At 45.5% G+C, this 14527-nt stretch overlaps 1 protein-coding gene across 1 annotated transcript; it reads left to right on the forward strand.

The window, feature by feature from the left end:
- Positions 1-1602: 1602 nt before the first annotated feature.
- On the forward strand, positions 1603-3454 carry LOC147621289 (uncharacterized). Its single transcript, XM_086824531.1, has one exon. It carries the CDS (start codon positions 1663-1665, stop codon positions 3301-3303), a length of 1641 nt encoding a protein of 546 aa, XP_086680657.1. The 5' UTR covers positions 1603-1662; the 3' UTR covers positions 3304-3454.
- Positions 3455-14527: the final 11073 nt, after the last annotated feature.

Here is a 14527-nt window from a genome sequence, read left to right on the forward strand (position 1 = left end):
ATAGGATTTTCCTTATATAATTATGGATTAATAGATATATCTCTTTAATTAAATCTACATTATATCTTTGGAGAAGATTTTTAAAATGGAGAAGATTTTGATATATTATATTTTAAAAAAATATATAAAAATAAAAATTCAAAAAAATCTCTTTAAAGAAGAAGACACAATATATATATTTTTAACTATAAAATAATAGGTTCTTTAATTTATATATGTTATTTATTTTTTAAAATTAAAATTTATTTTTTATTTTTTTAAAGTAAAAAAACATATAAAAAATATAAATTCAATTAATTAACAAATATATATCATTTTTAAAAAATCATATAGGTGAAATAAAATATTTTCTTATTGATGCATATTTTATTTAAAAAATTAAATATCATAAGAGTATTTTACGCACATATGCATGGATAATCTATATATCATTTTACATGTATGTGAAATTATGAATGGATGCACCCATGCATGGGAGGTGATGATGACATGGAAACTCAAATTGATGATGTGGCATGGTCGACTGTTGACATGGTATACACGTGCGACAAGTGGCAGCAGTTCAAGATGAGGTGGTAGCTCTCCCTCCTTGATGATGTGTTAATCCATGTGACATGGCATCTAATGAGATGGCATTCCATGTCATTAAGATGGGGCCATGGGCATCCAAATCACCTAATCAATGGAATTATGTAAAAGATCTTCCACATAGCCTTCCCAATGAATATGCCCGCTGTCCATAAGTGATTGTGCTCTTCTTTTTTGGCATTTGACTTCTCTTTGGATGTCTTTGAGTTTCACTTTCCCTCCTAATTGTGTCTTTTGCAGCAAGACATTATATAATGGTTGAAGCATAAGTCATTTTAGATAACAATCTTCTTCTTCTTCTTCTTCTAGCTCATTGACATTCCGGAGCTGCTCTGTCCAAGCTTTGTTGATATCCAAAAAAACTTGTTCTTTGACTACTACCCCAACATCAAAGAAAAGGTTGTTCTCGGACTACTGCCTCAACATCAAAGAAAAGGGTTTTGGCACCCTTCATATCCACTAACTTGGCTGGAACCCTGCACTTCTACATAGCTAGATCATGCTGGATAGCAACAAAGCTTAGAGAGAGCAGCTCCTCAATGTCAATGAGCTCCTAGAAGGAGAAGAAGAAGAAGTAAGAAAGACTGTTATCTAAAATGATTTCCTACTTCAACCATTATATAATGTCTTGCAAAAGACACAATTAGGAGGGAATGTGCAACCCAAAGAAACGAGAAGTTAATTGTAGAAAAAGAAGAGCACAATCACTTATGGGCGGTGGACATCACATCATTTGTGAAGGGTATGTGGAAGACCTTTTACATAATTCCATTGACGAGGTGATGTGGACCCATTGTATCGACAAACGTGTAGATGGGGAGAAAAAGATTACATTCATATTATACATATTATATATACACTCGTGTGAACGTTCATGGGAGGGTCCAGGCAAAGTCGTGAGGGCGAATGACAACATCGTGCTTGCCATCTTGCCCCGCGTTCTTGCAGCAAGAATCTTATCATGATCATAGCGTCTCATCTCTCATTCATTGCTTTGTCAGGCTTCTTCACGTAAGAGCTGATACAGTCCGTTTCCTTACCGTTCTCTCTTGAGTAGTAGCTGCAGCGTGCACCATGCTGCTCGAATCAGCGTTGGCAGAACTGTCCTCTCAGCAACCAGCGAGCAACCCAACTGCTCCAGGCCTGCGCATCAGCATGGACGATGGGGAAGCTTTCATGAGCAGGAGGCTGTCTACATACGAGAAGCAGATCTCGATCGACCCGCATTCTGTGTCTTACAGGGCTTCCGGCACAGTCCCCTTCGAGTGGGAGGCCGAGCCCGGCAAGCCCAAGCTCGACGACCCTGCATTAATATCCCACATGCCATCTCTCCATCGTTTCCCCCTCCAGCCACCCCCTGGCCTCAGCAGACTCTCCACCGCTAGCTCCACCGCTGCCCCCCACTCTCCCCATTCTATCAACTTCCCCGGCAAAATGAGAAGCTTTCTGCGCGGCCGCCTCTCCGTCCCTAACCTTAGCATCATTAATCCGCCAGATAACCCAAGCCCTGACTATTCTTCTGATCGAAGCTCCGATAATTCTACTGAAGACCAAATCTTCTCTCCTATTAGCAACCTTGATCTTCAGAGATCTCCATTGCAGCTAGGCGGAGCTCCTTCTCCTCCTCCAAGGTACAACACTATCTCTGCTCCTTCTCCTCCTCCGAGGTATAACCCTATCTCTGCTGCAGGCTCCAGGAATCTTTATTCCGCCCCTTTGCCTCGCCCTCAACGCATGGGAAGCTACAAGAAGACAATGTCTTTTCAGGTGCGAGAGGTGGATGATTTCTCATATGGGCGTGAAGAAAGATACAAGGTTACTGCTTCTGATCTTGTTGACAAGCCCGCAAGCTTACGGCTGTCCGAGCTGGTGCAGTCAAGAGCGATGATCGACCATCAACAGGAAGGAAACCTAGATTACCCACGAAGCTCTTCTGTTGATATGAGTTGCTGTAGCTTCATCCCTTTCATGACTGCCCACAAAGCTAGGTCAAGCAAGGAGCTTCAACAGAGACAAATTAGCCAAGTATCCTCACACCGATTATATGAGAATGCAAGTACTAGTAGTCCTACAGCTACTAGTGCTTCTAGTAATCACAACATTACTGAGCATAGCATCGACTCCGACCATGAATCCTCTGAAGGCTTCAGAGAGCACTCCGTAATGGAAAGATTTGAGTACATTAATGATACATCATCTGGTGAGCTTGATGATGAAGATGCTGCAACTTCCAAGAGGATAGAAAGAGCTGAAGAGGTGATTCTGTCTTTCAATGAGGCTTTCTCTCCTGTCGCATCGGCCTTTGTATTCCATCCCAGTGAGTGCCCAACAACCAGACAAGATGCGGCGGCCATGCCCCGGAAAGCTTTGAAGGGCAGTAATGGAGATGCAGCAGCAGGCACAAGGCCGGCCTTCAGGAGGGTGCGCTTTAATCTTGAGTCGGCTGAGTCTGTGGGCGTGGAGGAGCAGGCGGAGAGCGAAGTTAGCGCCTCTTCGAGAGAGATGGTGATGAATGGTCCTACTGCTCTCACAAGGAGCAGAACAAGAAGGGTTCACGATGATCAGCTAGTCATGGCCAACCATGATGATGATTATAATGGAATCAATAGCAACAGGGGGAGCAGGAGGCAGCACCAAGCTGACCTCCTCAAGCGCGCAGTGAATGGTGCTAAATCATCCAGCCTGCAAAGAAAGCAATCCGCACCAAAACCCTAATTCTACAAGGTAAGCCAAACCCTTAATTGAAATTGATGTCCATAATGAAGTTGCTGCTACAATGATCCTCCCTTCTTCTTTTTTCGGCCCGGACACAAGCTGAACATGCAGTGCATGCCCCGTGAGGTTGCACTCTTACCATATCAATGTCCATTGCAAGTCCATGCGAGGCATCGTAGCCTACCTCTCGCATTCATGCGTGTGCGGACATTGATCAACATGTTCGCGTTTTTGTAAAGCTAGAGAATTAAGATTTTTTTAATCCCTTAAACATGCTCAAATACTTCACCAAAATGGCGAAGCAAGAGTCACTGTCGCTAGTAACTTCTGCGATATATAGATTCATGCGTAATGCCAAACTCGTAGGTTATCTCGATGATAAAGAGAGAACCTGTTTGAATTATATACAGGTTAATTGAAAGCCATGATTCAAAGCATACATATGGCCTTTTCTTACACAGACGAGAGAGAGGGGGGGATCATTTTTGTGTGTGAGTGAGTGAGAGAGAGGGAGAGAGAGATCATTGCACGATTTTTCAAAGAGATTACTATGTGTAAGCTCAACGGCTTAAATAGGGTACCGTGTTACCATTTTCTTAGAGTTGGATGGCGTCAAGAGCTTAAACCATGTATCATCAAGAGCTTAAACCATGTATCATCAAGGTGATTGCATATGAACACAATGATTGTATTATAAATGATAATACTCACACTATGTACAATGTATTTATAGACATTAAGGCCTTATCTTTCTGACCTAACCCTTGATAAGGGGTGTTCACACATAAGAAAGTGTTCACACCAAAACAACCTATAAGGCCTTATCTTTCTGACCTAACCCTTGATAAGGGGTGTTCACACATAAGAAAGTGTTCACACCAAAACAACCTAGACACAGTCCACACCATTGAGGCTTATATAATTCCAACACCCCGGTGAGACCTGAACACAAAAGAAGTAACCAACCTCCAACTCCATCACATCTATGCATAGAGGCAACCTAGCCGTGCGCAAATCCTGTGCCATAACTATTCCTTCAATCAGCTTATGACCCAAGCTGAGATTATTGCTTTGACTCCTAAATGGGATCAAAATACATCTTTGCCTTCTATAACATCAGGGAATTACAATGACTCGAAAAAGATTTCTAAAAATACTCAAACTTTGGGGGACAACCCGGGCAAAGTACCCTAGACCCAAACATAAATAAAAACTAAAAATTGAGGAAGATGTCCCCCCTCTCCCCCCGATGTTGATGAAGATTGTTCTTCAATGTAGTTTTAGAGACTCCGACACTCGATGGCCAAATGTGGGAAGAATACTTGCAAAGAGCAGATGTTTCATGATGGTGCTTATATGATTGAAATCGTTTTTGGTAGGATGGTGGCCAAGCCAAAGGACCTGTGAGAATGCATACGGTCATCCACATGTGCAATCTATTGCACTGGTGAAGCAGAGGCTGGTGGAAGCAGAAAAACACCAAGTAATAACAAAATCTGACGTGGATTTGATGCTCCCAATATGCTTAAAGATTAAGGTTTGATATCTTGGAGAGGAAGTATGCATGAATACTAAGGTTGAAACCTTAGAGTAATAGCGATGAGTGATGGGGGAGCATCGGCGGGGGCGGCAGTGGGTAGCGAATGCAAGGAGGAGATACACGTAAAAAAAACACAGCCCAAAACGGCTGGCAACAGAAAATGCAATGAGCTGATGAAGACAGAGTCGCACGCCGTAATAGGTGGTGTAGAGGACCATGCTAGAGCTGACAGCTCCGATAGCATGGACTGTGGACTGAGTGGAGGTGATGACAAAGGCAGCTGCTCTGCTGAAGAGGCAAGGTGGTGGTGCAGTCCAGAACAATGTGCATGGTGTGGCGATCAACAGGGCCACAGAGCGAGGATGGCAGCCGAGAGTCAGAGTAGGAAGGTGGCAGCGGCAAGGTGCAATCTAGAGAGGAAAAAAACGTCGGTGAGGTTATGGCAGGAAGGAGGCCCACATTGCTCGAGAGGCTCACGGAGGAGAGGGTTATGAAGAAGAGTGTGTAGGACTACACCCAATCGAGCAGGAGGGAACCAGGATGTATGCACTCAATAGAGAAGCCTCTGGAGAAGTTCATGCAAGAGGGACAACTTTAAGAAAACGCAAAGTTACTGCTATGGAGGTTCAAAGATGACCATGCTGAATATGTGGGGCATGTGTGACACAGAAGATAGTAGGGCTAGGTTACCCAAGCTCTGATATGATGTAGGAAAACAAGGTGCCACGATTATAGGAGGTGACAGTGGAGATGGAGATGGAAGCTCAACCATGGTGATACTAACCAGGGCTAGAGAGAGAGGGAGAGAAACATGCAATAGAGTGCAAGTGAGAAAGAGATTGCAGACGCACACAATGATGTATTATTAATGATAATATTCGCACCATGTACAATGTATTTATAGGCACTAAGGCCTTATCTTCTGACCTAACCCTTAATAAGGGGCATTTACACCCAAGAGGATGTTCACACCAAAACAACGTAGACACAACCCACATTACCAAGGCTTAGATAATTCTAACACCTTCATGTAAGGGAGAATTTAAAATGAATAGACTCATAGTAGTTTGAGCTTAGATCTGTAAAGAAATTTTAAATATGATCAGTGTATCATGAAAGTATACTTTTTTTAAGGGAATGAGGGGGTTTAGAATATTAGTATATATGGTGAGAGGGAGGAAGATTTGTATTAATTAAGTCTAAAATTAAAATTTTAAAGAAACTCTATTTTTTTAAGTTAACTATTAGAATGAAGGGGAAATGCCATTGAATTGAGAAGGGAATTAGTGTGTGTGTGAAGGTACATGTGAGAGTATGTTGAAACGTGGAAAAGTAAAGGGAATTTGTGTGTGTGTGTGTGTGTGTGTTAAGAGTTAAAAAACCCTAAAACACTACCCTAACCAGAGTCTATAATGAATCAAAAAGGTCTCATAATTTTAAATGCAAGATTAAAACAATAAACAAGACCAGTGGTACAATTGGAATCATGAACAACCAAGGTTACAACTTATGCAAGTAGATCACTAGGCCATAGTAGAAATCTTGAAAGAAGAGTCAGGACCGGAGCCAACAAGAGTGGAAAGGAGACATATGCTACCTGCCACCATCAACAAAAGCCAATAGTTAGTACAATTCACCTTTTCATTGTAAGAGTCGGGGACACCCCCCACTTGTTATCAAAGGTCACCACCTATTTGGTCCTATTCTCAATTATAAAACACATAAGAAAATATGTGGGAAAGTAGTAGATCACTTTATATTCTCATTAAGGTAGGTTTCATGTGAAGGTATTTTCATTAAGGTAGGTTTCATGTGAAGGTATTTTCATTATTTACTAGGTATGGGTTCCAAGGTGTGAAATCATTATTTTAATATTGTATTATTTTTTGGATCAATTTCCACACATTATACTCAATTGTTAAAAGAACCACTAATTTTAGTATTTACAACATCTTATGCATTAACATGTGTACCCCAAATTCAAAAGGTATGGTCAGTTTATATGATAAGTTTGCTAATATACTATCTATAAGGATTAAGGAAACAAGCATGAGCTATTATGCTAGCATCCTAGTTCTTAAGGTTAGAAAAGGGTAGGAATAAGTGCTTAACTAAATTGTGTACTATGTACCTCAAAATAATGACCCAAATCTCAGTTTACAAGATAAAATGGAGATTATTTCTACATTCTAAAAAGCTAAAAGGGATACCATTTAGCCAACTAAGGCTGATACATCATAATTTAGAAAAATTAGTAAGGCAGTGTTAATACGTTGGCAAGGTTTACCCAAACTAAACCAAACTGTACGATATCAGGGTGGTTGCAAGATGAGGGTACTCACTTTCGTTCACTCTCTCTAAAATTGGGACATCCATGCATCTCGGGCGGAGTACCTCGATCGTGATAGTGCCGCGAATCAAAAGACGACACGTGCCTCCCGAGCCTAAATCGACATATCTCGATCGAGATGCCACGCTAGCAGGTCCGGGTTTCCACGCGTCATCCATGTCACCAATACATGTCACCGCCACCACAATATCTCGATCGAGATATCTATGCCACTCGGATCCACATCAGGGCCACGCTGTATCCCCGTAGGCATATTTGACTAGCACATCTCCATCGTCCACGTATCTCGAACGAGAAATTTACATCCAATCGCGACCATTCATTGTTCGAGGTAATCGGATACAATCTCCACCGTCCCCATATCTCGATCGAGATACTGAGTTCGAATCTCAGCCGTCCAAATATCTCGATCGAGATACAGAGATTCTATCTGCACCGTCCGAATATCTCGATCGAGATACTTAGATGCAATATCCACCGTCCAATTATCTCGATCGAGATATGGAAACGCAATCTATACCGTCCATTCACCTACGCTGGAAGATGCGATCTCGGCCGTTTAAATATCTCGATCGAGGTATATAAAGAATCTTGACCATCGAGATACCTTGTCGTGGCAATGCCTTTAAATCGTGGCCGTCCATTTACCTCGAACGAGATAGTAATATCAAATCTCAGCCGTTGATCCTTCCCCAACCCTAGAATTAGGTGTGTATCTTGGCCGTATGTTGCACTAACCCTAATATCCAGAGCGTTAATCTTGCAAACCCTAAATTGCATGATGTTTCCGAACCTCGATCGAGGTTATAAAACCGAAAAACTTTTTTTTTTGCCTCATTTTCACAAGTCGTTTTCACTCTCTTGCTCTCTTGATTTGGATTAGTATTAGTGAGCCCATTAGCTTTGTTTTTAGCTTCATTAGTGCTACTTAGCACTAAGCATTAGACCATTCACATTAGACCCTTCACATTGGACCCTTCACATTTGGCTTAGGTTTTAGCATGGAGGGCCATGAGGAGGGCCGCTCATCTATTGCGGACCTCATCGCGGAGATAGACCGCGAGTTAGCGGCTATCCGTAGGAGTGCTAGAGACACTCCGTCTACATTACATATCGTGGCAGACTTGGAGGCGATGCTTGCGTCCCTTCGTAGCCTTCACGATATTGTTTATGTAGATGAGTGGATAGCCCACCATTGCGCTGCTCCTGTGTCACATGGCCTGACATATCGTCAGGTCTGTGATCTTGCTCCTATTAGGGATGGGGCTTTCCTAGATCTTTTCCTCGATAGTCGTGGGATGAGGCCCGGGGCGGGCAAGCCCCTCACTATTTCGCGGTGTTCGCATCCTCGTATGGCGGCACATATCTATAGTCGATATGTTGCCGCATATGGGAGGATGCCGAACAACCGCCAGATTCCCATATACTTCGCAAAGCAGTTATATGCGGAGTTTGTCTTAGGGGAGGAGGTCGATTACACCAGCCATCGTCCGGGTGGTGGTGCTGGCCGAGGCCGTCTCCAGGACCAGGGTAGGCGGCCTCCACCAGCCCTTCGTGTAGCACCTACCACAGATCCTTCATTTGTGCCATTGTCGACAGTAGAGGCTCTTGGCACGCAGGTCGGCATTGACGTACGGAGTACCACGGAGAGCATCCAGCACATGGTGCGCTTATTCTCACGATCTATACCGACGACAGATGTGGAGGTATTTACATATATATTACGTCTTAAGTTTTTTTGGTCATTTATCTTCATGTTTATATGTACTTTTCTATATTTTTACATGAGCAGCATGGTTGATTGTGTCACGCAGGTTCCCACACCTACCACTCAGAGGCTCACTCAGGAGTTGGTAGAGGCGAGAGTGGAGATAGACCGCCTCCGAGCTGCATTACAGATGGCAGAGGCAGCTACTGCAGAGGTACAACATTTGAGAGAGTCCGACATCCAGCAGGTAGGTTTCTCTTGCACGTTAAAGAGTTATAATTAACGTCCTAAGTTACAAATTTCTTTAAGTAATACCTAATGAGAGACTAATCAAATATTTTAATGCTTTACTTTTTTGCGTAGGCTCGGACCGAGGTAGAGAGCTCCAGAGTTGAGGCACAGCATCATCAGATTATGGAGCAGATTGCCCAGCACAGGGCAGAGCAGCTGATGCTGCATGTTCGAGAGTATCGTAGATCATCGGACGTGACAGTGCCTTACCTACCGTTATATCCACAGCCTGTCACAGAGGTTTTTCGACGACCTCTCCCGCAGGATGCACCGCCCTTCCTACGTGATGCGTGCTGCTGTTTATGTATCGAGGACATTGATAGTACAGGAGGATATGCCCTAGGATGTGGACATATTTTCCACTTGTCTTGCATCACCCAGGAGCTCGTCCGGTTCTCAGCATGCCCATCCTGCCGTGCACGCGTCGACTTAGCGACGTACAGGGTATTGGGCATCGATGATCTTCACCCAGGCCTTGTACGAGTAGATGCCAGGACTAGCAGGCCTGTCGACTTTACATCAGCTATGGACTTGGGACTCGACGCCTTCGACGATAGAGCCCAGGAGCCTGAGGTGCCTCCTGAGATAGAGTGGAGCTCACATGAGTTCGACGCTTACCAGAGAGTCCTACATGAGAGCCAGGTGACAGCATATGAGCGCGTGGGAGGTGCTGGCCCTAGTGGCACAGCGGGTGATGGTGCTAGCAGCAGTGCTGCTTCTCATGAGCAGCGTGTCCTTACAGCAGAGGAGCTTACACGAGCAGAGTGGCAGACACGCACCATTGCAGATTATAGATTTTGGGTTTACAGACAGAGGCGTCTTGCATTAGCACGACGTAGAGAGAGAGAGAGGGCCATAGCAGCTTTTGGGACTCGTGAGCTCCCGAGTACACCGGCACCAGCTCACGATCCTTCCTTTGAGGCAGACCTCCCCGCAGACATTCGACGACCCCCGCAGCCGGCACAGCCTCCTCGACGTGCACAGCAGCCTCGACGCGCACGTCGACCGGCAGTTAGAGATGACGATTTTGATTGGGTTGCTGTTGATAGTGACTAAACTCAGACTAGCTGGGTTAGCTCACTTACATTGTACTTAGATTTTTGGGCAGTGACTAATCTCAGACTAGCTGGGGTAGCTCATTTTCATTCTGATGTACTTATTTGATGTTTATATCATTATGAGTTTTCTCATTATTGAGTATCATTACATTTTAGTTGATGTTCTTGATTTTATTATATTTTTTAACACTTTGGCTATCATATTGTTTGTTGAAAATCTCCATGCCATCGTACCTAAACATGCTCTGATGGGGACCAAACTTTGCAAGCATGGGGAGGGGACCCACCCCCACATGCTTGCAAAGTTTGGTCACAATCAGAACATGTTTGGATTGGTAATTGGCGCCCAGTGCGGGTTTTTGAAGTCTCTTGGTGCTTAAGAGGCCATGAAAAATCCGGGCCTTCCCCATACCATCGTACCCAAACATGCTCCGATGGGGACCAAACTTTGCAAGCATGTGGGGGTGGGTCCCCCCCACATGCTTGCAAAGTTTGGTCACAATCAGAGCATGTTTGGATTCGCAATTGGCGCCCAGTGCGGGTTTTTCAAGTCTCTTGGTGCTTAAGAGGCCATGGAAAATCCGGGCCTTCCCAATACCATCGTACCCAAACATGCTCCGATGGGGACCAAACTTTGCAAGCATGTGGGGGTGGGTCCCCCCCACATGCTTGCAAAGTTTGGTCACAATCAGAGTATGTTTGGATTGGCAATTGGCGCCCAGTGCGGGTTTTTCAAGTCTCTTGGTGCTTAAGAGGCCATGGAAAATCCGGGCCTTCCCCATACCATCGTACCCAAACATGCTCCGATGGGGACCAAACTTTGCAAACATGTGGGGGTGGGTCCCCCCCACATGCTTGCAAAGTTTGGTCCCCATCAGAGCATGTTTGGATTGGCAATTGGCGCCCAGTGCGGGTTTTTCAAGTCTCTTGGTGCTTAAGAGGCCATGGAAAATCCGGGCCTTCCCCATACCATCGTACCCAAACATGCTCCGATGGGGACCAAACTTTGCAAGCATGTGGGGGTGGGTCCCCCCCACATGCTTGCAAAGTTTGGTCACAATCAGAACATGTTTGGATTGGTAATTGGCGCCTAGTGCGGGTTTTTGAAGTCTCTTGGTGCTTAAGAGGCCATGGAAAATCCGGGCCTTCCCAATACCATCGTACCCAAACATGCTCCGATGGGGACCAAACTTTGCAAGCATGTGGGGGTGGGTCCCCCCCACATGCTTGCAAAGTTTGGTCACAATCAGAGTATGTTTGGATTGGCAATTGGCGCCCAGTGCGGGTTTTTCAAGTCTCTTGGTGCTTAAGAGGCCATGGAAAATCCGGGCCTTCCCCATACCATCGTACCCAAACATACTCCGATGGGGACCAAACTTTGCAAGCATGTGGGGGTGGGTCCCCCCCACATGCTTGCAAAGTTTGGTCACAATCAGAGCATGTTTGGATTGGCAATTGGCGCCCAGTGCGGGTTTTTCAAGTCTCTTGGTGCTTAAGAGGCCATGGAAAATCCGGGCCTTCCCAATACCATCGTACCCAAACATGCTCCGATGGGGACCAAACTTTGCAAGCATGTGGGGGTGGGTCCCCCCCACATGCTTGCAAAGTTTGGTCACAATCAGAGCATTTTTGGATTGGCAATTGGTGCCCAGTGCGGGTTTTTCAAGTCTCTTGGTGCTTGAGAGGCCATGGAAAATCCGGGCCTTCCCCATACCATCGTACCCAAACATGCTTCGATGGGGACCAAACTTTGCAAGAATGTGGGGGTGGGTCCCCCCCACATGTTTGCAAAGTTTGGTCACAATCAGAGCATGTTTGGATTGGCAATTAGCGCCCAGTGTGCAGGTTTTTCAAGTCTCTTGGTGCTTAAGAGGCCATGGAAAATCCGGGCCTTCCCCATACCATCGTACCCAAACATGCTCCGATGGGGACCAAACTTTGCAAGCATGTGGGGGTGGGTCCCCCCCACATGCTTGCAAAGTTTTGTCACAATCAGAGCATGTTTGGATTGGCAATTGGCGCCCAGTGCGGGTTTTTCAAGTCTCTTGGTGCTTAAGAGGCCATGGAAAATCCGGGCCTTCCGCATACCATCGTACCCAAACATGCTCCGATGGGGACGAAACTTTGCAAGCACGTGGGGGTGGGTCCCCCCCACATGCTTGCAAAGTTTGGTCACAATCAGAGCATGTTTGGATTGGCAATTAGCGCCTAGTGCGGGTTTTTCAAGTCTCTTGGTGCTTAAGAGGCCATGGAAAATCCGGGCCTTCCCCAAACCATCGTACCCAAACATGCTCCGATGGGGACCAAACTTTGCAAGCACGTGGGGGTGGGTCACCCCCACGTGCTTGCAAAGTTTGGTCCCCATCGGAGCATGTTTGGGTACGATGGTTTGGGGAAGGCCCGGATTTTCCATGGCCTCTTAAGCACCAAGAGACTTGAAAAACCCGCACTGGGCGCCAATTGCCAATCCAAACATGCTCTGATGGTGACCAAACTTTGCAAGCATGTGGGGGGGACCCACCCCCCACATGCTTGCAAAGTTTGGTCACCATCGGAGCATGTTTGGGTACGATGGCATAGGGAAGGCCCGGATTTTCCATGGCCTCTTAAGCACCAAGAGACTTGAAAAACCTGCACTGGGCGCTAATTGCCAATCCAAACATGCTCTGATTGTGACCAAACTTTGCAAGCATGTGGGGGGGACCACCCCCACATGCTTGCAAAGTTTGGTCCCCATCGGAGCATGTTTGGGTACGATGGTATGGGGAAGGCCCGGATTTTCCATGGCCTCTTAAGCACCAAGAGACTTGAAAAACCCGCACTGGGCGCTAATTGCCAATCCAAACATGCTCTGATTGTGACCAAACTTTGCAAGCATGTGGGGGTGGGTCCCCTCCCCATGCTTGCAAAGTTTGGTCACCATCAGAGCATGTTTGGGTACGATGGCATGGAGATTTTCAACAAACAATATGATAGCCAAAGTGTTAAAAAATATAATAAAATCAAGAACATCAACTAAAATGTAATGATACTCAATAATGAGAAAACTCATAATGATATAAACATCAAATAAGTACATCAGAATGAAAATGAGCTACCCCAGCTAGTCTGAGGTTAGTCACTGCCCAAAAATCTAAGTACAATGTAAGTGAGCTAACCCAGCTAGTTTGAGTTTAGTCACTATCAAGATAGAGATCTAGTCAGCAGCACCCTCTCTAGCTCTCAACTGCTCTAGAATGCTCTCATGGTCATCCACTCGAAGCCGAAAACGAGGGTGAGAACTGTGTTTTCAGCTCTGTACTTGAACAAGAGTGAGCCTGGTAGCAACCACTAGATGAGAGAACTGAAATGCCTCTAACTCCCACTTCCACTGCTGGAACTCAAGACTCCCCCGATGAAGTCGAATCTGCTGGTAGAACCGGCCTGCCACAATCATGCTATGGGCGTCATAAGAAAACCCATGATCATCCACTGTATCCTGGTCAAGCATGCACTTTGGCCTAGTGCAACTCATCAGATAGTAGTCTACTCCCTCGCTATTTCCCTCACTGGCAATAACAGCAAATACATCACCCTCCTGTAGCAAATCTGTCAGGTCATCATAACTGACCATGAACGCAGGACCTGTGTGCTCATCAGACACCACTGGGAGGATGCTCGGGGGAGAGGAATGTCTGTATCCATGCATCTGTCCATCCTCTCGAGGCACAATGTGACCAATCGCCATCCATACATGCTCCACAGAAGCATGCAAACCGTCGTGTGTAAATCGTGGGGGCCGCCATGCACGTGCTCCTGATGGAATGTAAGCCCAAGGTGCCAGGTACTGTGTCACAATCATGGGAGGCTCTACGGTCAATCGTGCCACCATCCACATGCCAAAAAAATCTCCTGACAATCCGAGCATCACGTTTGGGGTACGATGATGCTGCACTCCCACACAAATGTTGGGAGCACCACTCGACCACGTGGCCCGCATCTCTGAACCGCTGAGCATCCTGTCGCAGTTGATGACGCCTCAAGGCACGTTTTACACACGCGCCTGCACCATCATGCTCACCCTTCCCATGACCAGTCTCAAAGAATGACCAAATCACTGGGATACTAGACTGCACATGCCACCTATAAATCCATAAAAGATAGTCTTAGTTATTGTTTTCTTTAAGATGTTCTAGTGAATTTAGTTTAATTGTAAATGTAAGAAAGCCATAAGTACAACCTGTAAAGCCAATAGAATTGACGTGATGACTTGAACTGTGCGCCACAACCATCCGACC

Source organism: Cibotium barometz, chromosome 30, assembly GCF_041138505.1.
Source record: "Cibotium barometz isolate CiBa-2024 chromosome 30, ASM4113850v1, whole genome shotgun sequence".
NCBI lineage: Eukaryota > Viridiplantae > Streptophyta > Polypodiopsida > Cyatheales > Cibotiaceae > Cibotium > Cibotium barometz.

Excerpts from the sequence above, each read along its gene's own strand:
- LOC147621289 (XM_086824531.1), top strand. The coding sequence starts at position 1,663 with ATGCTGCTCGAATCAGCGTTGGCAGAACTGTCCTCTCAGCAACCAGCG.